This window comes from Parus major, chromosome 26, assembly GCF_001522545.3.
Source record: "Parus major isolate Abel chromosome 26, Parus_major1.1, whole genome shotgun sequence".
Taxonomy (NCBI): Eukaryota; Metazoa; Chordata; class Aves; order Passeriformes; family Paridae; genus Parus; species Parus major.
This window is the reverse complement of record NC_031795.1, coordinates 295,992-318,966: the sequence shown is the minus strand read 5'-3', so window position 1 is coordinate 318,966 and position 22,975 is coordinate 295,992. Positions and strand designations below refer to the sequence as shown.

The following is a 22,975-nucleotide window of genomic DNA, read 5'->3' as shown; positions in this document are numbered from 1 at the left end:
AGCCAGAAACCAAAGAGAACAAGAGAGCCCTGGCTTTACATCTCAAGGTGGTGTTCACGAGTTGATTTCACTTTTCAATGGTCAAAATTGCTGTCAATTCTTAGAAATGACCGATAATTAGTCAAGGAAAACAACTCCCATCAGTCACCAGCAGCTTCAACTTCCTTAGCTCTCAAAACTATCTTAAAAGTAAAGTCACCCCATGACACTCACCTGAAAGACCAGAGCCGTTTTTCATGCCTTTGCTTGCCAGCTGGGTTTTGACAAGCAATCAGTCTGGGATTTGGGGATCAGGACAATTTCCCTGGGGAAATTCCCTGATAGGACCAGTCTCTCCATCCCAACCATTTGTAGGAACAAGATGTAATGTCCAGCCAAATACCAGCTTTGACTGATGGTGGTTGACCTCTGTCCCTCCTAAGGCCACCACTCATATGGTGACAGACCCACCAGTGGCCACAAACCCACATTTGTTACCATTCTGTGATTCTATGAAGAAGGAACTAACATTTCATTTCCAGGATCAGAGGTGACAAAGGCTCTACGAGCAGAGCTCCTTCTGCAGCACTTCCCACTTGGTGTGAGTACCCAGGGATCCCCTTGTCCCAGCCCTGAGCTGTGCCTGACCTCGCCCTTGCAGAACCCTGACACCACTTTGCATTTCTTAGGTTCTCATTCCTGAGCAGCTTTGAACACCAACATCTGACTTTTCCCACACAGCAGCCTCCAAGACACTGAAAGATCTGAAGGGAAGATACAGCCAGGAGAAAGGAGCAGGAATCCAAATCCCCTGAGATCAAAGCACTTTTGTCTAGAGACTTTCAATTAGATCAGGACATGATCTGGCTGCTTTTTCTTGCAGTGTTCATCGTGCAGATGAACTTCATGTCAGCTTGGCCTCCTTTCCCCCTGCCACATTGGCTCCAGCTTCTTTTCATTAGTAATGGTCTGTCTTCATTAGTGAATTAATTTCCAAGGAATTGCACTGAAATAAACTCTCCAGAGCAAAGACCAGCAAAGCCACATCTTGGCACTGGCTGGACAACAGCGAGTGTTTTGTGGACAGAAAGACTAATCACAGAACTGCTAAAAACCTCCACGTTTTATTCAAACCAGGCCTAGAGTCTTTGAAGCTTTTTCAAACAAAACAAGAGATGTTTGGTGAGTGTTTGGATTGACCTCTGGATCTTGGAAGGGAGCCCTCATCCCTCTCAGGGACAGACCCCAAGGCAAAGGTAAAAATCCATGAAAGCAATGAATGCTCTGTTCTCCAGGTGCTTTTAGACGTGTCCAGATGTCAGAAATGGTCACAGGGCCTTTGTCCACCCAGGGCTGGACACCTCCAGAGCAGGGCCTGGGCTGAGCTGGGCTCCTTGGGCCACAACAGAGAGGGCTGCAGAGGTCTGGACACATCAACATGTGGCAGAAGAAGTTTAATGAGGAATGAGGACCAATTATGGATGGATGGTGTTTTCAGAGTGATGGCCAGGGGCCACTACAAATGGACAGAACAAGGGGGAATGACTTCCCACTGCCACAGGGCAGGGTTAAATTGGATATTGGGAAGGAATTCCTCCATGTCAGGGTGGTGGCATGGTGGCCCAGAGCAGCTGTGGCTCCTCCACACTTGGAAGTATCCAAGGCCAGTCTGGATGGGGCTTGGAGCAACCTGGGATACTGGAAGGTGTCCCTGGCCATGGCAGTGGTGGGAGGGGATCCCTTCCATACCGAACCATTCTAGGATCCTATGATCTCCATGAGAAAAAGGGCCTCAGTGTTTGCTCCATCCCCAGACTCTCCTGGAGACAGCATCTTGCCCTAGGGAGCTGCTCCCTGTCTCCCTGTGCAGCCCCTGGGGACAATCTGTTGGCCTCCGCCTCCACCCATCACTTCTCCCCTTCCCCTGGGGAGCAAACAGCTCTATCAATAATTGCTATTTTGCCTCTTGGCATTATCCTCCAAAGCCTCAAAGGCAATTTTGTTGCACACTGCAGTTCCTGCCCATCCCATCTCATGATGAGGCTGGATGGTCTTCGGTCCTTTCTCACAAACTTGGCAGCCGGGAGGGCTTGGGTCAATGCCCATCTCTGTGGGGAAGGTGCAAAAACCACCATCCAGGGAGGGCAAGGGAACATCTACCAATTATAGCCAGGCTCAAACTCCCACAGGCAGAGGAAACAAACCCAGAGTGGATGAGGATGGGGGTGATGATTGCCATGAATGTTTTAGTCCCAGCTGTTAATAAAAATAACAGCAGTAATAAAATTGCAATGATGCTGGTAATTGCTCTGGTGCTGATGAGAATAATAAGATTATTTATTAACTATGAGCCATTATCAGCATTTTTGAGTGCTTCTGCCTCCCAGACCATCCCAAACTCCAGCCCTATCATATTTATGCAAAATGAGACAATGATAAAAGACTTTCTTTATGGCATAACCAAGAATAATATTGGGAACAGCAATGTCTGTCCCTGTCCCTCTGCTAACTGTCCTCCCACCATGTGGCAGGGGTTGAAAATTAGGTGGGATCTTGCATTTCCACCCTTTACAGAATCAATTAGGTTGGAAAAGGCCTCTGAGACCATCAGTTCCAACCTGTAATTGATCCCTACCTTGTTACTCAGCCCAGAGCACTGAGTGCCACATCCAGGCATTCCCTGGACACCTCAAAGGAAAATAAAGTGTAAAAGGAATTGAAGTTGGACTTGTGGCCTTTGAGCCCCATGAGAGCTCCATGGTCAGACCCAGAGGATGGATGGACCTGGTAGGCTGGAGGAACCTGGAGCAATTTTATAGCTTCTGTCATTCTCCACGTGGGGCTGGTGGAGACAGTGGACAGAGGTCCCTGGGAGCATATTTCCTGCAGCTGCCTCTCCCCTTGGCTTGTTGTTTGTTGTGGTTTTAAAGCATTAGCTAAAAAATCACTAGAAAACTTACTCATTTCTTGCTGTGAGCTATGGATTAGGAGAAGGGCAAAACAGGCTTCAAACTTAAAAGGAATGAAGTTTATTAACAAAACTACAAGGATAAGAAACCAGAATAAAACCTCCAGAATCCCTTTTTTCCCCACCATCCAACCATTCTTTTGTTTAACTGACAACATAGAGACAAAACCTGGTGGATTTAAACAGTCCCAACTTTGCTATGGTCTTTTCATCAGTCTTTGTAGAGAAAAAGAAGTTCTCTTTTGTCAATCTATGGGGTTTTTCACAAGAAAACCATTTTCTCATGGTTTCCTATTGCTCTGATGCCAGCTGCCCAGAAAACTCTGCCATCAGTCCTTTCCTCCCATTTCACAGCACTCTCAGCTGTGTTTGTGGGCCATGATTCAAGGGGTGACATTTGAAGGATGAGTTCTTCAAAGGCAAAAGTTCTCTTCATTTGTCTCTGTGATCATCTCTGGAAACCGAAGTTTTCTCTTTGTCTCTTAAGGGCCACAAACCTTCAACAACTATCACTTCTCCTTTTCTGTCCCAGCATCTCATAGGATCACAACTACTTCACCATCTGCTTAGATCCACACTTTGAAACACTCCATCCCCCCCAAAATACTGTTTCATGAATTAAAGGGTTTTTTTTCAGAACATTATTGTCCATCTCCATAGCTTTAACAAAAAAATATTTCAGCTTATTAATGCTCCTTATTCTCTTCCCATCTGAGGTTTAATTCCTTTCCCCACTGGCTTTGATAGTTTATGTTGTCTCTTTACATGCTGTTCACTCTCTCTCTCTGGAAAAAGGATTAAATCTGCAAGTCTCATCTGGCTAGCGAAAATGTTAAAATCTGGCTCAAGTTGTAGTAGGTATTTATATAATAGCAATAGTAGGTATTTATGGTGCCGGGTTTCAGCTCAGCTGTGCTTAGAGCTGGGGACCCCCTTGAGGAAAAAAGCTTCAGCCACCCCAGAGGATTCCCGGGAGGATTCAGCAGAGCTCAGCCCAGCCTGGGGCTGGGAGATTCCCCACAGGCTCCATCCCCTGCCTGGGAACTGCTGCAGGCCAAGCTCAGCCCAGCCTGGGCCCGGGGAAAGTTCCGCAGGCCCCATCCCCTGCCCGGGGGATTCAGCAGATCCTGGCCCGGGCTGGGCTCAGGAGATTCCCCACAGGTCCCATCCCCTGCCCGGGAGGATCCAGCAGATCCCAGCCCATCCTGGGCTCAGGAGATTCCCCACAGGCCCCATCCCCTGCCCGGGAACCGCTGCAGGCCAAGCTCAGCCCGGGCCGGGCCTCATGGCCTGGGGAGGACACAGGAGCCAGCTGGAACCCTGTTACCTTTCACAGCTGGAAACCAAAAAGAGACATTCCCAGGCTTAGGTTTTAAGGTGGTGTTCACAGGTTGATCTCACTTTTCAATGGTCAAAACCACTGTCAATTCTCAGAAATGGCCAGTTATTGACCAGGAGAAAAACTCCCATCAGTCTCCAGCAGCCTTAACTTCCTTAGGTGTTCCCCGTTTCTTTTCTTAAATGCCAATCTGTCTCATTGTTTGAAGGAGCAGCAAGCTGCAGATGTGGCTGTTTTCTGTGGGTTTTTTGGTTCACCCACTTTTCCGTGACCATGTCACAGACAGGCTGGAGGATGTTGTCCAGGTTTGCCCTGGCTGCTTCTGCAGGTGCACCCTCAAACCTTGTGGGGCAAAGAGGAGCAGGATGAGCCAGGTCCTGCTCCCAAACGCTGTCAGGTACTGCAGCGAGGGGTAAAAATGGATACAGACCACGGATAGACATGCAGGAAGGAGGAGCAGATACGGATCATGGAGAGAGATGGATGTGTAGTGAGGAGGGAGGGACCCTGTGCCCAGCTGCAAGCCCTGGGACCATGTTTGGGGACCGTGGTGACAGCGCTGCTGTTCAGCAGCTTTGTCTGCTGGGCAATGGCTCTCACACAGCTCTGCAGGTCACGGAGCACCCACAGTGGGAGCTTGTCCAGCAGAATCAGTAGAAGACCCCAGAAATGCCCAGGAGTGAGAAATGTGGCACAGCTTGCAGGGGTTGCAAAGAGGGAAGGAGCTGGAGCTGGTGCTGCTGTTTCTGGTGTCGCCCCCCAAGCTGTTCAAGCCTAGGGAGGTGGCAGTGGGGTGTCAGAGCTGGAGGGCACATCAGCCCTCCCCAAGGACCTGCAACCAGACACGGGGTGCAGGGGTCAGCACACAGCCCCACCGGAGTCTCTGGTATCTCTCTGCCAACCCCCTTCTCCCTCTGGACCATCCTCACCATTCCCTTCACTTGACCCCCACTTGGCCAGTTCTCTCCCACCACCCCTTGCCCTTCCCATGCCCCAGTTCTCCCTGCCCGTGCCTTTCCCAGGGTCTCCTGCCCTCTCTCCTCCCCACAAGGAATAAATCATCCTCCAAAGCCAGCCTTGGCTCTCAGCGGAAACAGCTGCCCACATTGTCACCTGCTTCCCGTGGGACCTGGCTGCCGCTGGCTTGTGGTGGAGCTTTTCCCAGAGCACATTAGGTCAGTTCAGGAAAGCTGTCAGGGACCAATGGCTCTGGACTCTCAGGACTGATGTTCTCTCCTCCAGCCTGTGCCAGTCCAAGCTCCCACCTTGATGCCTTGCCCATGAGAAGGGTCTTGAGAAGGGAGAGTGGGTTTGGGTCCTTGGCTGTATAAAAAAGGCCCAAAATACTCAATTTCCATCACAGGTAAAGGCTGCAGACCTACAGCAGGGAGCAGGATTGGGAATCCAGGTTTGCCAGCCACCTCCTCATGGTCCCTGTGGTTGGGTTAACACCAGCAGCACAGAGAGACCCAGCAAACAGTCAGGAAAACATTCTTTGTTCAATCCCCTCTGGTGCAAAGCAATAACTCCTGGGCTGAGAATCTTCCCAGCCTTCAAAGAAAAGCTTTCTGGAGGGCCAGGGGAAAAATCAATCCAGCAGACTGCACTTCCCGCTTGGAGAGCTCTGGAGAGATGAGCCCAGCCTCGGTGGCTCCCCAGGGGCATCAGGGAGGGAGCAGAGCCTGGCCAGAACACAGCTCTCCTCCTCCTCCTCCCGCCCCTGGCATCAGCCCATCGAGAAAGAGGGTTTCATCAATCTAAGTACATTAGGAGAGGAACAGGCTGTGCCCAAAGCTTCCCCAGGGGTCCATTAGCACCCACAGATCCTTCCTCCACCCCAGCACATCCCACAGGATGCTTTTGCTGGCGATTTCCTCCCCAGGCACAGGGCAGTGGTCTGGGATCTGGCAGGGTTGTTGCGTGGCAGGAGGAGAGGGTGACCTGCTGCTCTGGGTGCAGGTGCTTGGATGGGAGCTGGGGTCCAGAGCACATGAACTCCCTCCAAGACATGAGGGCTGGATGCTCAGGCACATTCCAGGTGCTAATGCATTCCCTGGCTTGGCATCAACCCCCAGAGCTCATGGATTGTGTCTGGGGTCTCTCCCATCCCAGGACACAGGGAGGGAAACCAGTCTGTGAACACGATTTTCAGAACAGGCTGTTACCTACGTCCAGGGGAGGGAAGGAGAAACATCCTCCTATCAGCACAGGCACTGCCACTCCACCTGGAGCTACACAGTCCCCATGGCTGACTCCTTCCTGTGGCTGTTGTCTCTCCCACAGGTACAAGAGTGTGGTGACACCGCGGAGGGCAGCTGTGGCCATCGCCTGCTGTTGGATAGTCTCTTTTCTGGTGGGACTTACCCCCATGTTTGGCTGGAACAACCTCAACAAGATGCAGAGGACTCAGGAGCTGAATGGCAGCCACACAGAGTTTGTCATCACGTGCCAGTTTGAGACAGTCATCAGCATGGAGTACATGGTGTACTTCAACTTCTTCGTCTGGGTCCTGCCTCCCCTGCTGCTGATGTTGCTCATCTACCTGGAGGTCTTCAACCTCATCCGCAAGCAGCTCAACAAGAAGGTGTCCTCCAGCTCCAACGACCCCCAGAAGTACTACGGGAAGGAGCTGAAGATCGCCAAGTCCCTGGCGCTGGTTCTCTTCCTGTTTGCGCTCAGCTGGCTGCCTCTGCACGTCCTCAACTGCATCACCCTGTTCTGCCCGTCCTGCCAGACCCCGCACATCCTCACCTACATCGCCATCTTCCTCACCCACGGCAACTCGGCCATGAACCCCATCGTCTACGCCTTCCGCATCAAGAAGTTCCGGACAGCCTTCCTGCAGATCTGGAACCAGTACTTCTGCTGCAAAACCAACAAAAATGCCACCAGCACCACCATGGCTGAGACAGGCAACTAGGAACTGGGAGAGGGCAGAGGGGGGACCTCTGTGCCCACCCAGTCCTCACCCGGACGCTGTTCCTGCTGTCTCAGGAAGGGGCAGCGAGGACCCAATGGGTTCTGGGTTCAGCAGCTCCCTGCAGTCCCCACAGCCATCCCGGGGGGTTATTTATTCAAAAGCATTGTACTGTTTGGATATCGTAGCCTGCAGTGTTCCTTTCTGGTTTAGGAATTTTTCTCCCTGTTTGTTTTTGTTTTTCATTTTTTTAAGCATTGCCAAGTATTTAAGGAAAAATTGTACAGACAAACGCGCAGTTTATCTTCATGCAAATAAAGCCTAGTGATCCAAACCACCCAGAAGGTGCCCTGCCATTGATGGGAACCCTCAGCTCCATGGTGCTGGTGGTGCTGGGGGCACCTCACACTCTGTCCATGGAGCCATGGGGGTACCTGGGCACTGGGGCAAAGGGGTGCCCTGTGGGAGTGAAGATGTTGAGAACCAGGAGAGTCCAGAGCAGTGGGATTTATGAAGAAATTAAGTTTGAAAGTCCTTTCTTTACCCTCTGTAACCAGGGAGAGGCTGAGACGTGGGAAGAGATAGGAAAAGTCTTCCCATGGCATTGCCAGCACCCACAGGGTGGTGAAACCACCACCCCAGGAGCAGAGGGTCAGTCTCCAGCTCTCAGCACTACCAGAGAAGTGGGTATTGCTGAAACCCTTAAGCATAATCCCAGAGAACTCTGCAGAAACCACTTTTGCTTCCCCGATGGCTCCCTATGGGTCCCAGCAGCACCCACTACCCCTGCAAGCTGCCCCCAGAGAGGGTGTCCTCTCCAGTGGTCTTCCTCTCCTTTATTCTAGTTTTGAGTCATTTTCCCTCCTTTCTCCTGGCTGTTTCATGTGAAAAGCATTGGCAAATTTCTCCCAGGCTGTTCATCTCACACCTCCCATGTTCCTCCCTCCCTCTGCAGCCAAACTCTTTTGACCCAAACATTGTGGGTTAATGCAGACACCTCCCCAGCCCGGGGGGCAGAGCGGAACCCAAACCCCTCTGGGAGGAAGTGGGGGAGAGCTACGGGCTCTCTGTGGCTGCTGATGCTGCCACTGCATTTTGCCAGCCCTGAAGTTCAGCTGTGGATAGATTGGAGGAGGGGGTGGCTGGAGATGGACCATCCCTCATCCAGCTCTGGTCCCTCTGGATGCTGGAAGTGCCATTCCCTGCTCTGCAGCAAGATCTCCAGGGCTGAATTGGTGGTGGGAAAAGTTAATTTGAGTTGATTTGCATACTTTTCTTATCAGTGTTCCTCATTCACCAAGCCCCCATTGACAGCCCAGCAGGGTCGTGCCTCTCAGAAGGGATTTCAGCAGCAGGCAGAGTGACTGCAGCAAGTTCCCAGAGAGAAAGAGGACATTGCACGGGTGAGATCGATGGGTGATTTTTAGCGATGCTGGGAGTGTGCAGCACAGGCACTGGGGCAACCATGAATCCCTTCTCCCACTGCTGCAGCAAGCTCTGTTTAGCTCAGAGGGATGAGGAGGGCAGCAAGGAAGACAGGAGATGAAAGGCTCAGCCACCCACATTTTGCAGGGACCTTGATGTATTTCCAGGCTCCTGGCTCAGACCACCCAGGGAAAAACAGGAGCAGAGCAGAAAAACAATGACAAGGACAGGAGAAAATCCTTCCCTCAGTACTCATCACAGTAGAGGAGTCCTGAGCACCCTCCCAGCCTTCCCATGGTGGGAATGCTGCTGTGCTGGTGCTGAGTCCTTGGGAACCACAGCCTTCAGCCCACATCCCCCTCCCAGGCATCACCAGTGACATGGGGCTAGAGCTGAACCTCTGCCATGAGGCATCCCATGTCCCCTGGCTCCTCTGCCCGGTGCACTGTGCCCCCACCCTGCCACGTCCTGTGCCTTCTCCTGGAGAGGGCAGAGGGAAGCGCCTCAGGTCTCATGGAGCACCAATATCAGTAGTGCCTGAGGATGTTGCAACCCCAAGTTAGTGTAGAGGACACCCCAGGCTGTGGTCCCTTGGCACAGCAGTACCTTGCATTCAGATTTGTGCTGCTGTTTGCCCAGCTCAGACCCCCATTTGCATCTTATTTCTGCTGCTTTTCTGGAACTGACGCTTTGGCCTGATCCTTGCTAAGGTGCCCAGGAAACTGGTGACTGGGATGCTCATAAATTAAAGGCCATGTGAATGGTTACTTCATTAAAAATAACATCCAGTGGATTTTTCCACTCTGTGCTCTCCAGACCTTTCCCGGGGAGCCCTCACTGAAAGTGGACGTTGTCGCCCACCTCAGTCCCCTGTGGGGTTACAAATGCAGTCTGTGCTCTGTAGGACTGAAATAAGGGCCTGGAAAGGGCACAGTGTGCAGCATGAGAGTCCTGGAGATCAGCCCACAGCCTGCTTCCAGACCTGGCCCTGAAAGAATCCCACTGGCCAAGGCCATGTGCCCAGGTGCCAGGAAGACCAAGGGGGACAGGACACCCCAAGCAGTAACAGGTGTGAGCATGCCAAGGAAAACAAGCTCTCCACCTGCCAGCTGGGACTGCAGCCTCCGCTCTGTGGCATTACCACCAGAACCAACCACCTCAGAAATCCAGCCTGACCAGCAGTGGAATAAAATTAATCTGACAATGCCCTCTGATGGTGGAAACAACCCTGGTGTGGACAGGTGCTGCACCAGTGGTGAGCCCCTTGGAACAGCAACACTCCCTGGACTTCAGCTTGGGCTGAAAGTGCCTGGGGACAGACAGGGACAAAGCAGAGGGGCTGCAGGAGAGATGGTGCAGAGAGGGATCCGATTAATCACAGGCACTGCCTTCTGTGGCACCAAGGAGGGGATGGGCTCCAGTCTGTGGATGCCAGGCTGGATTTGCATCTACACTGGCAGTGCCAGGACATGGAGAGGATGTGGGGCTGGCCCCATGACAGAGCTGCCATGCAGCGGGGAAAGCTCCTACCCTCGTGCTGCTGATGGAGAGATCACCCCCGTGCCTCTCACTCCAGGTTCCACGTGTTCCATGGGTCCCTCTGGCCTCTGCTAACACCCAGGGTCTGCCCTGGGCCCAGAGCTCAAGTGATAACTCACCCTGCACACCAGCCCACAAGGAGGATATCCTCCTCTGGATAACACATCAACATGTCCTGTACCCACCGTGAGGAGGTGACAGCTCCTGCTGGATCCACTGCCCCACTGGCATGGATAAAGAACCTGTGCTTCAATAAAGAGGCATTAAGATGCCCCAACATTGATGTGGCATTTCTTTTTCCCCAGCCAGGATCATTCCCCTGCTCCAGAAGGAAATCTTCCTGCATTCTCTTTCTCCTGTTGGGCTCCTCCTAGTTCAGCAATCTCTATATGTGTTTCACAAAGCTGGTCCTTCCTTTCCAAGCTCAAAACCCATCTTCTCCACCCTTGGTTGGGTGGGATCCTATGTGACCCCACAGCAGCCCTGGCACCTCTCCACATCCCCCTGCCCAAGCCAACCCCACAATAAGCAGGACAGAGCAGTTTGGTGGCTTTTATTAGACCAAAGCCCCTCAGCTGGGTTTGTTTCATTGTCACAGGCAATGACAGGTCCAGAGAGGGCCCTGCCATGGCAGGTGAGGTGCAGCCCCCAAAGCACTGCCAGGGAGGGACAGCCCAGCAGTGTGCAGAGACTGTGGCCAGGGGCATCAGCACCTGCCCCACCACTGCCTGGCACCTGCAGGATCCACCTGGGAAAAGGAACGAGATCCGAATCCTGGAAGAGCACCAAGAGAGCCCTAGTCAGGGATGGGTGGGAAATATGTCCCAGCCACACTTACAGCCCTCCCTCCACCTCACCAAGGGACAGGTTTCCCTCAGGTTCATCATCCCACCCCACTCACACATCTCCAGCCAGGGGACAAGGACGACCTAAGCTGGGACTCCATCAGCTGGTGACAAGGGCTAATCCAGGACACTCAGCCCACTGCAGCCCCCTGAAGTGATCCACCTTCCCTCCATTCTGGTGCTCCAACCCAGACCTACCTTGCTCTTTGTCTTGTCCTTTGATCTGTCCTCACTTGGGCACTGCAGGAGAGCAGAGGAGACAAAAAATCCCTGAACTCCCAAAAGTGCCTGTGTGCTCACCCCAGTGTGCACTTCCCCATCCCAACCCTGCACACCCCATTCCTGCACACACCTGCTCCAAGCCATCCCCCACACCACCATCAGTGTGTGCTCCTGGCCAGTGTCCCCTGGGATCCCAGCCTGGGTGGCTCCCAGGTGCTCTGTGTCCCCAGGACACTGCCCAGCTCATCCCCCGTGGCCAGCTGGGCTGGTCCCCCAGCATGGGCAGCAGGGCAGGGGGGATTCTGCCCCTGTGCCCCACTCAGGTGAGACCCCACCTGCAGAGCTGCCTCCAGCCCTGGGCTTCCAGCACAGGAAGGACGTGGAGCTGCTGGAGAGAGTCCAGGGGAGGCCACAGAGCTGCTCTGAGGGCTGGAGCCCCTCTGCTCTGGAGCCAGGCTGGGAGAGCTGGGGCTGTTCACCTGGAGAAGGCTCTGGGGGAGATCTTAGAGTCCCTTCCAGTGCCTGAAGGGGCTCCAGGAGAGCTGGGGAAGGACTGGGGACAAGGGCCTGGAGTGACAGGACAAGGAGGAATGGCTTCCCACTGCCAGAGGGCAGGGATAGATGGGCTATAGACAGCTATATGATGGCTTCCCCAGGTATGGGGAAGGAATTGTTCCCTGTGAAGGCAGAAAGGCCCTGGCACAGGGTGCCCAGAGGAGCTGTGGCTGCCCCATGCCTAAATGTCCAATGCCAGGTTGGATGGGGCTTGGAGCACCCTGGGATCATGGAAAGTGTCCCAGCCTGTGGCAGGGGGTGGGACTGGGTGAGCTTTGAGTTCACTTCCCACACAGACCATTGATCTGTGACTGCACAGAGCCCCTGCACAGCTGAGGATGTGCCTGTGGGACCACGGGACTGGGACCACACTCTGCTCCTGGAGGGTTGAGCAGCAGCTCCCACAGAGCTGAGCACTGACTCTGTTCCACACCAACAGCCCTGGAGCTTCCACGGCATCTGGGGTGCTGGGATTGCCCAGCTGGAGCCCTGTCTGCGTGGGAAGTGGGGCAGAGCATGTCTGGTGGCAGGAGTGTGCTTGGAAAGCCATGGGAGGAGAAATAGAAGTGTTTAGGGACACCTGGCCAGCACAGGGACATGCAGAGGGTTTGTGGGCAGTGATGCTCCCATGGGCTGAGGAGGGGCTGTGGGGAGCAACATGGGGCAGGTCTGTTCTGGATGCTTTGCTGAGGCAGGGAAATGTGAGTGGGAAGTGTGGGAAGAATCCCAAGACATGAATCAGAGCAGCCCAGGTGCAGGAGAGGAGGTTCCCACACTCCCCATGCTTGGGACAAGAGCAGGGGCAGCCAGTGCTGGGCCAGGCCTCCAGCAGCTCCTCTGGCTCTGCCATCTCTGGCTTCCTCCAGAAACCTCCCCATTTTTTTCCCCATGAATGAGGAACAGTGATTTCAAGATGCTTCAAGACCATAAACCCAAGAAGCCTAAAGGTGCAGCTCCACAGGGCTGCCCGATGTCCTCAGACTCCCTCACAACCAGGATCAACACAAAACAGGGACAACCAAAGCACTGGGAAAGTGAGACCTGGAAAAGGCAGGCAAAGGCTCCTGCTCCTCCTTCCCCTCAGCCAATCTCACCTTTCACATCCAGTCTGCAGTCTACTGAGGCTTCCCCCAGGGGGTTCACAGCCTTGCAGGTGTAGACACCCCCGTCGAAAGGGCCAGGCTTGCGGATCTCCAGGGAGCACACACCCTGGTCAATCAGTGCTATGTATTTGGGATCTTCCCGGATCTCCATCTGATTTTTCAACCAGATTATTTTGGGCTGAAATTTTAAAGCAGGGAAAGAAATGAGAAATCCAGCTGGCCCCAAAATGCCACCTCTCTCTGCCTCTGCCCTGGCCCTGCCTGAAGCTTGTGGCCATGGTGGGATTCACAGTCAGAAGCGTTTTGAAGATCCAAAGCTCCCTCTTGTGAGCCCTAACCACTGCTCCACCCTTCCTCCCCCAGCCCAGAGGAAACAGGGCAGGCCTTGATTTAAGAGCAGTCTCCCACCTACCTGCAGAAACACCCCAAACGTGCCCCAGTTTCACTCAGAGGGCAGCTGCAGCCCCTTAACCTCACCCAGCCCTAATCCAACAGCACCAGCATTTCCCAAACACCTCCAGCCGTCTTGCAAAAAGCCCCCCTGGTGTCCCCAGGCCAAGGAGGAGCCACCAACCTGGGGGAAGCCCCGGACAGAGCAGAAGAGGTGAGTGCTGTAGCCCCGTGTGGTCGTTCGGTCCGTCAGGGGCTGTGTGAACTTTGGAGGCTCCATCATGTCCCGCTGGGGGATCTTCTCTGGCTGGTAAGTGGTTTCTAAGGAAATAATTAATTCTAGCTGAGGCAGAGCTCAGGCTGCCAGGCTGACCAACACAGGAAATCAGCACAAGGTACCCAAACCACTTCTGCTCCCTCCTGTAAGAGGCCAGATGTCAGCTGGCCTGACCCAAGGACTTGGCTGAGAACAGCCCTGTTTCCTCATCCAGTGATGGATGGTAGTGCCCAGACCCTGCACAGAACAGGGGGATGCCAATCCCCAAACCCACTGTGACACATCCTGTGTGCAGAAGGTGAGACCCAGGCCCACTCTGGATCTCCCACTCCATTACCAAATCCCAGTCCACAGAAATGAGAGTCAGAGGGAAGCTTTGCAGATGGCAGAGACCCCACATCATTGTGTGCTACCAGGGAGCAGGACAGAAACAGGTGGAAGGAGAGCAGGGCTGCTGGAGATTTGGCTCTGAGCTGTGGAGCCAAAGCCAGGGCTGTTCTGACCCTTCCCAGCTCCTGCTGCCATCTCATCCCAGGGGTATCTATGCCTTGGTTCCTCTCAGGGGGCTGAACGTGGCACAAGCTTCCCCCAAAGGAGAAATGAGGTGCAGAGCGGGGACAGGGGACCTCTGGACCTTGGGGGTGCTCAGCTTCACCCCTGCTGGTCTTGTCCTGGGGACCAGCCCAGCAGCATCAGCACCACTCTGAGGAAGCCCCGCTGGTCAGAACCACTCTTGGCTACCACCCTCCCCAACCCCTCAGCCAGGGACATGTCCCCACTTGTCTTCTCGATGTAGGCCACCCCAGAGGCGATGGCAGCGCTGTCACTGAGCCCACAGATGTTCTCGGAGAACACTCGGAAGGAGTAGGTGTTGCCAATGATGAGGTCGGAGATGGTGCAGCTGGTGCGGGTGCAGCGCTCCAGCACCGTGAACCATTTCTGGAAGGGAAAAAGGAGGAAAAAAGAGAGCAGTGAGGACAGACAGGAGTGTGACAAGGATGGAGAAGGTGTGGGGTGAGGCAGGGAGTGCAGCTGTCCCTCTCCCATCGGGACATCACCAGCAGCAGGAGTGCCCAGGCTCACCCCACTCTTCTTGTCCGACTTCTGCACCCTGTAGCCCTTGATCTCAGAGTTCCCATTGTCCACGGGGGGGGTCCACTCCAGGGCCACGTTAAAGCCCCACACATCCACCAGCTTCAGGTTCTGGGGAGGGCCGGGTGGCTCTGCAAACACAAGCACACTCAGGGTGACACCCCAGTTTGCTCCCTCCACATTCTGTACCTTGACCATCCCTTGACCTTGCTTTTAATCTCTTCTCACCCTGGTACAGGACACAAGGGATGAGAAGCTGCAAGGGGCAAGGTTGGCAGAAACTCTTCAACCCCAACCACAGCAGTTCACATGCATGGTCCTGTTGAGGATCCCTCTGGAACAGGGACTGCAGAGTCCCTTGCCTTGCTGTTGTCACACCACATCCCACCCAGAACAAGGATCCAACCAAGGCGGAGAAATGAGCCCTAGGGTGATCCTGCAGGGTCCATCCTCAGCTTACCAACCACCTGGATGTCCAGGGTAGCCTTGTCCTCTGCTCCATTGATCTGCACAGTGAGCTCGTACTTGCCCGAGTCGCCACGCTGGGCCTGGCGGATGTAGAAGATGGTGTCGCGAGCCGTGTTCCGGATGTTGATGCGCTTGGTGTCCAGGGGCTGCCCTCCCTTGCTCCAGCTCACCTCGGGTTGTGGCTTTCCCTGGAAGAGCAGGCAGGTCAGGAGCCACTCGGGCACGTGGTCCCAGTCAGGCCCTGCTGGGAAGGATGGGTGGCAGAGCCACCCTGCTGTGTCCAGGCAGCAGCAGCCCGGGTGCCACCTCTCCCATCCAGCAGTCCCAGGAAAGGAGCTACAGCTGATTCCTGTCAGACTCACTAACGGGAAGCCATCAGGCTCCAGGGATGAGGCAGGAACGTGCTGGCTCCACATGGACATCCTGGTCCTCATGGAGCAAGCCCAGCTTTACTAGCCAGGGCAGAGCTGTGCTCTCCTGGCCCAGGTGCTGAGCCCAGCTTAGCACCAGGGCTTGAAGTCAGCATACAGGGGAAGTTAATGCTTGGAGCATGGATAGCACAGAGTCCAAACTGCCTGTGAGACATGGCCTGGACAAGGCCCCCAGCTCAGGGACCTCTGCCTGGCCAACACGTTTCAGAGCCAGCTGCCACGGTGAAGATGCTCTGGTGATGTCCCAGACAGGATGAGAGAGATAGCTCCAGCCGAGCCCACCAGTGTCAGCACTGCTCCACCATCACACAGCCCTGGGGCTGCCCTCCTCCAAAGGCAGCTGGTCCCCTCTAGGAACCCAGGTGCTGTGCTGTGGGGTCCCAAGGGATGTGGCCAGATCCTGGCCAGCAGCACAAGCTGAACTGGGCTGAGCTGAGACAGCAGCACCAGCCAGCCCATGTTCTGATGTCTTGGGGTTGTCCTGCTGCAGCATCGTCAACAAAGATGTAGCAGGGGAAAAATGGGATCTGGGCAGGAAGAGGAGAGAGATTCCCACCCCATCACCCACCCTTGGCCCATGAGGCACAGGGACCAGGCCAAGTCAGAGCACACTTGGCCCATGAGCACCTGTAGGAGCTAACCTGGAGTGAAATGTGCAGCAGATTGAAGCCCGTGTCACCAACCTACCTGAAAGGGGATCATGATGTTTACAGCATCCCCCACACGCCTGATGTAAGTTTCCCGCAGGTACCGAGGCATGCGGATCTTCGGGAGCTCTGGGGACCATCAATTCATGTTGTGAGACAAGGAACTGCCATTCCTCAGCTGGCAGACCCTCCCCACACACCCCTGCTTGGCCACCAGGGAAATCCACCCCAACACGGCCCCCTCTGATCTCCTGGCAGTGCTGCTCCCCTGCAGGGCTGTGCCAGCCTGTCCCTTTGCCTGTAGCCCAGAGGAATATCCATCCCTGAGATCCCAGGGCAGCATTCCAATGGATCATTCACCCCACCTCACTTCAGCCAGGCCATGGACACAGCCTGGCCTCAACCAGAAGAGCCACAGCACAACCCCTGCGGTGACAAGGCAGGGCACAGCATCTCCCAGCTGGGAAATATTCCTCCCCCTGACTTTGCAGAGGCACACAGCTTCCAGCGAGGACAAAGCCCTCAGCTCAGAGCTGAACAGTTCCCTGTGCAGTGCAGGCCACTGACACACCCAGGACGTGCCTGCTCATGGCAGAGCGGGGAAGCCTCAGGCTGGTGACAAAGGGAAACATCCCCAAGGAAACATAACAAAGACAAGAAAAACCCCACTAGGGAATGTTCATGGAGCGTGTCCCTTTCCCAGGACAAACAGAAGCTGTACAACTTTTCCGGCTCAGTGACACCCGGGGATCCCTCCAGAGCCCCTCATAAAGGAGCTGGGAGTCTCTGCCCGGGTTAAATGAGTTTAACCCTGGGGAGGGGGCCCGGCCAGAATAAACCAGGCCTGAGGTGAGCAGCTGTGAGGGCTGGGAAGTGCAGGGACAGGCTGGGCAGTCCCAGGTGGCCCTTCCTGGCAGTGGAAACAGTCCCTGCTCTGCTCGTGCTGTGATTCCTGCAGGGATACATCCCCTGGTGCTGCCACTCGGCTTCATCAGTCCCAGCACGGCAGGGAAATCTGACCTGGGGGAGGAATGTTAATTTATGTGTGCCTCCCTCCTGCCTTGCTCAACAGGGGGAGGCTGGCCAAGGTCAGTGGCCCCGGTGACAAAGAGCCATGGTGGGAAGGCCTTTTTCCTGCCCTTGTTCCCAGCAAAATGTGACTCCCATGCTGATCCTTCATCTGGTTTCTCCTTGTCTTTCTCCACCTCCCAAGCCCACTCGTCCCACCTGTTGTTAAGCTCTGTGCTGTCCGATTGCTGCTATTTAAAATTCCCTGGGGTGCTATAAATGAACTGGTGAGATCTACAAAATGCAGGCCTAGAGAAAATGTCAATGCCAGGAGGCAACAAATGGGGAGGGGAGGAGAAGGGAGAAAAGAAAGGAAAAGGAAAAGGAAAAGGAAAAGGAAAAGGAAAAGGAAAAGGAAAAGGAAAAGGAAAAGGAAAAGGAAAAGGAAAAGGAAAAGGNAAGGAAAAGGAAAAGGAAAAGGAAAAGGAAAAGGAAAAGGAAAAGGAAAAGGAAAAGGAAAAGGAAAAGGAAAAGGAAAAGGAAAAGGAAAAGGAAAAGAAAGAAACCCAGTAGATAAGTTCTGTGTGGGTCTCTCAGCAGTTTGGGTTTCACACCTGTGCATTTGCCTGGGACAAAGCTCAGGCAGAAGGGACAGGCTGTGGAAAGCACGAGCTGTGCATTTGGCATCTCATGCCAGTCCCTCACACCCCAGTTCCCCCAGTTCTAGGAGGTTTGGTGGGATGGTTTTGACATCAGAGGTGAACAGGCACAGCCACCACCCCAGAGCCACATTCACCTCCTGGAGCACACTGAGATTGACCCTGCAGGATCCTTTCCACAGGCTGACAGTCTCCTCCAAGCCTTTTCCTATGAAAAGCTGCTGGCTCCTTGAACAACTTTTGTTAGTATTACTATTTTTGAGCAGCTGAAAAACCTGATTTTGAATAAGAAGAAAGCTTGAGCATTAATAATTCCTTCTAGAGGGGAAAATGAGTCTGTATTTGCTGTTTTCTGAGTGCAAACTGGCCCTGCCCTCCTGCATCAGCCTCTGCACATTGGCATCACCCCGAGAGGAATGTGAGTCTTGCCAAGCATGGGAGCAACTCATTCATTAGCGAGTTCAGCATGATTAAAGTTCCCATGCTCCAGACAACTGGCTCTTGACTTCCTGAGCTAAATAAACAAAGCTGTCCAATGTGTGCCGTGGCATACTGGGGATGTGACAAGGGGAGGAGACGTCCTTAGGGGGAGGTGGATTCTGAGCTCTTGCCATGAAAAGGGAAAATGGGGCTCTGCCTCTCGAGTCCTTCACCCCCAAAGTTTCAACATCAGCACGATGTTGTCAGGAAGCTTCTCCCAAGGGAACTGGACATAGTCACTGAGAAAAACATCTGTCAAAGGCTGGACGGGACCCATGGGAAGCCTCATGCTGCAGGGGTGGACAGAGATTCCACCCAGGAATTCTGCCCTCAGGAGCAGTACTCACGGAGGATCTCCCTGATGAGCACGGGCTGCTCCAGCGTGGCCGGGACGCTGGCGCCGCTGGCGCTGACAGCCGTCACCCGCACGTGCACCTTGTCCCCGGAGCTGAGCTCTGGGATTGTGTAGCGGGTGGAAAGAAAAGGCTCCTGGTTCACAGCTCTCCAGTCTGAACCTGCAACAGAGCCAGCACCAGCACTCTGGATGTGCCATGGACACACATCCCAAGCAGCAGGGACAGGGCCCAGAAGGGGAGACCCCAGAGGCGAGGAACCCCTTCCTTTGAGCTGTGGAATGGTTTGGGGCAGTAGCAGAAAAAGGGACTTTGGAGGGGAGGTTGGCCACCCCTGCCAAGGAGTGTGGGCCATGAAGTGCTGGCAGGAGCTCAGCAATGGAGCACGAGGACGTTGGCAAGAAAAGGCATTGGGCCAGCAAACACTTCCCAGCTGACCAGGTGCATTTCTGAAAGGAAAGATCCTCAGAGCTCCCTGCCAGCCACTCTGCTCCTCTCACTGCCCCAGGACAACACTGGGGCTCACCATGGCCTCCACAAACCCCTCCACATTTGGCAAGGTCTGTTCAGGACCTGCCCCTGGCCAGGTGGACCCCTCCAAGCGTTCCTCCTGTGTGTAAGGGACACCTCAATCTCAGCCCAGAGCCCAGCTGCACCCCCAGCCCCAGCTGACAGGGCCTTGCCATGTGCCAAACCTCTCAAGGTGTTTCTCACTTAGAAAATAAACTGCCCCAGACCCCCAGGACTGGGTCAGACCTTGGTGGGCAATCAGAGTGACCCACATATGCCAGGCTGTGCCAAGTCCCCGTGTGCACCTTCAGAACAAGAAGGTTTTCTTGTCAATGCCATGGGAGCAGCCAAGTCCCAGCAGATCCTCTTTCCCTTCACCACTGGCATTGCTTGAATTAGCCCTCACTCAAATCTCACCATATTTTAGCCAACCAGAGCCCTGTTCCAGCCCAAACACAGCAGTCCCGTGGCCCCTGGGTGATGACAGGGGGACTGGAGTTCTCCTGTCCTCCAGCAGACCCACAGCAAACCAGGAGGACACTTTGGGTGGCTGTCAGACAGATCCCTCCAGGAATGGCTGCACCTTCCCTTGTCCCATGCAAGGGCTTCCTCCTGCATCCCACCCAGTCCTGACGACCTCTCCAGCCCCAGCACAATGATGGAAGCCTCCCACAGCCAAGAATGTGTCCATCATGTGTGCCACAAGCTAAACAGATGAGGATCAGGTTCTGTGAGCTTCATGGGCCACCTGGATCTCCCAAACCACTCCAGCCCAGCCTCCCCTTGCAGATCCCCCCAGCCACACAGACCCTCCACTCTCACCCCAAAGCCCTGCAGGGCTTCAAGATAGTGCCCAAATCACAAATCTTTTCCACCCCGAAAATCAGTTTTTCGAGCTTGCTGACATAGTTTCTGAGGCCTTTCCCAGGACAGTAACTGTAAACATAGAGATGTGTACATTCTTTCTGACACACATCTTTTGAGGGACATCTCTCACGGCCAGTGTGGTTGGGAAGGTGTTGACCTGATTATCCAATCCCTGGCCATGGTCAGAAACCTATAAATTCTGAGAGAAAAAACAAAGTTCTCTCTTTCCTTCACCACACCCCGAGCTGCATCTTTGTGACTCGTTTTGTGTCCAGCTGCAGTAACCCACCCTGTTCCACCACCCAGGAATACAGCTGGAGAACCATGGACAACCACTGGACAACTGCTGCCACCTCCCAGCCCACCTCCACCCACCACAGCCACCCTCCTTCCAGACATAATGAAGTCTGCTAATACTTGCCCATTACCCTTCCCTTCCTCATCCTCCCGTTTTATCCCCATTTCTTCCATGCTTCACTTTGGGCAAACTTGGCAGGACTGAACTTTTCCCTCCTGTTTTCTTGGGTTACCATCCCAGCACCAGAGGGTGTGCTGGTCTCTGCTCCACACTAGAGCTGGAAATAGCAGTGACTCTAAACCTGCTCCAAGTGCCTGCTAAAGACATCGCTGCTGTCTGAAGCCAAACCCTGTTCCTTCGTGGAAAGGAAATAACCATTCAAAATGCATGTATTGGGCAAAGGAAGGGGATTTCTGGGGGAAATGCTCTGCTGGGTCCCATCCCACAACCATGCACCATCTCTCCATGCTCACAAGGCAGGAAACACCAAACCTACTTCCATCTTTGCAGATCTCCACCACGTATCCATCCAGGCCTGCCCGGCCCGTCTGCTCTGGGGCTTTCCAGGTCAGTGTGAATGAGTTTTCAGTCACTTCTTCCACGGCCAAGGACAAGGGACAGCTGGGTGGCTCTGTAACAAACCCACAGGGCTCGAGTACCAGGGCTCTTGGAGGGCAATCACTCAATCCCCAGGTCTGTCTTCAGTCCACCTAAGCCCCAGCCCCATCCCACGGCAAAAATATCCTTGATGACTTCATCCCCCTGTCCCTTCTCCCTGGTACCTGCCCCCTCCAAGCCTTGCTTATGTCCCCTCCCCACTCACCTTCCTTTGGTTTCTCCACTTTAGGTTCAGGGGCTGGGGGCTCAGCTGGGGGATCTGGGGAACCTTCTGCAGGCACTGGAGTCGCTTCTGCTCCGGCTTCCGTGGGGACGGGAGCAGGTTCATCTGTGGGGGCTGGGGGCTGCTCTGGGGGATGCTCAGGGGCTGGGGGCTCTTCAGTAGCTGGGGCTGGGGCTGCTTCTTCCTTTGGGGCTGCTTCTTCCTTTGGGGCTGCTTCTTCCTTCGGGGCTGCTTCTTCCTTCGGGGCTGCTGCTGCCTTTTTCTTCGCCGCTGCTGGAGCTGGTTTTTTGGCTGGAGGTGCAGTTTTGCCAGTCATCTCTGCAAAGCCAAGGGGCTGGGCAAGGGGATATTCTCTGGGCAAGGGGATATTCTCTGGGCAAGGGTCTCTGCTCTGGGGTATCTGCTTTGTTTTGGGGTTCCTGCTCCAGACAAAGGATTTCTTCTCTGGATCTGGGGTCTGGACACCAAGGTTGGGGTCCTGGCTCAGGACCAGGTGTCTCTACTCTGGACCGATAGTCTGTGCTCGGGGACGGCTGTGCTGGGAGGGGGGAACCAGGTCACTGAGCCAGAACAGGGGCTGCGTGACTTTTATAGGCTTTGGCTGGCACTTGTCACCTCCCTGCAAACCAATCTGCCTGCGCAGGCGGGGCCGCCAGGAATAGCCACCCGGGACCTGCACATTCAGCAGCCCCAGCTGCCCCCTCCTATGGGATGGCAGCACACGGGCCCGGCCCCCCCAGCGGCCCCCCTGGGCTCACTCAGGAGTGGGCAGGCCAGGGCCAGGTCACCTTTCTTTGGGGACATGGCTCCTGTCCCCAGCAGCAGCAGCACCCCTCTGGCTAAGAGCTTCCCCACCCCCACTGCCACCTCCCCAGCCACCCCCTGCCTCCCGGTCCCCACAGACTCCCCCTGGACCCCTTGTCTACCTTATCCCCTGCATTAACACCAGAGCCCCCCACCCCAGCCCCCCCGTTAATCCCCAACTCACCTGCTCCCCCTCATGTCTTCCCACACCTCCACTTCCCACCTTCCGGACCCCTCTGGTCCCTCTGTCCTTCCTCAGCCTCATCCTCAATCCCACTGGGTTGGAAGAGGTTGGAAGACAATCTTTGGGCTCATCTGGACCAACCCAGCTGCCCATACCCAATAACTACATTTCTGAGAAACACAAATCACCAGCCCCATGCTGAGTTCTTCAGCCCCTGTTCTTCCCTGTCCAAGGAGACTGCTCACCCCAGAACTCGTGACCAGACATCCTACTGCTAACCCCAAACTCATATTCACCCCAAACGACCCAGAAAAGCCCCATTAATCCTGTGGGTCATAAACCACTCACCCCGTGCTTGCTCCTGTTCCCTCACTTGCCCTCATGCTGTGCATGAGACACTACTGGAAGTGTCTCTGTACCCATAACCCTGCTGAGTTTGGGTTGAGAGAGTGTTTTCCCCATTTCCCATCCCTGTCTCCAGGGATGCTGCTATGGAGCAGCCAAGCAAGCCTGGATCTCCTGGCTGCTGGTCCACAGGCTCACAGTCCTGTGGCCCCCAGGAAACCCCTCCAGATGTGGACATGAGGGTCAGGAGGCATCTCTGAGACAGACAGAGCGTGAGGCACATCCTCTGCCAGGGCCAGATGATCCCAGAAGGTCTCGTTTCCTAACAAGGGGCTGGTTTTCCAGGTAGGGGGAGCTTGGGTAGGGTCATCCAAGGCTGGGAGGGAGAGAAGAAGGAGCAAAGCCCCATTGTCCAGGCTGCTCTTTAAG

The 22,975-nt window shown here is 54.6% G+C and overlaps 2 protein-coding genes across 2 annotated transcripts in view; one reads left to right on the top strand and one right to left on the bottom strand.

Moving 5' to 3' along the window:
* Positions 1-7,541, top strand: part of LOC107215040 (adenosine receptor A1) — a 26,978-nt gene extending 19,437 nt beyond the window's left edge. Inside the window, exon 3 of the mRNA XM_015650975.2 lies at positions 6,570-7,541. Within this exon, the coding sequence (XP_015506461.1) occupies positions 6,570-7,206 (637 nt within the window). The 3' untranslated portion in view covers positions 7,207-7,541. The remainder of the gene's footprint in view (positions 1-6,569) is intronic.
* A 3,162-nt stretch (positions 7,542-10,703) lies between these two features.
* On the bottom strand, positions 10,704-21,776 carry MYBPH (myosin binding protein H). The gene is made up of 11 exons (XM_015650391.3): positions 21,196-21,776; positions 20,869-21,003; positions 18,692-18,859; positions 16,238-16,326; positions 15,112-15,307; positions 14,643-14,782; positions 14,339-14,498; positions 13,467-13,603; positions 12,884-13,070; positions 11,211-11,252; positions 10,704-10,941 (listed from the first exon to the last, which is right to left on the bottom strand). Exons 1-10 carry the CDS (start codon positions 21,527-21,529, stop codon positions 11,242-11,244), a joined length of 1,557 nt encoding a protein of 518 aa, XP_015505877.1. The 5' UTR covers positions 21,530-21,776; the 3' UTR covers positions 10,704-10,941; positions 11,211-11,241.
* Between the last annotated feature and the right edge of the window lie 1,199 nt (positions 21,777-22,975).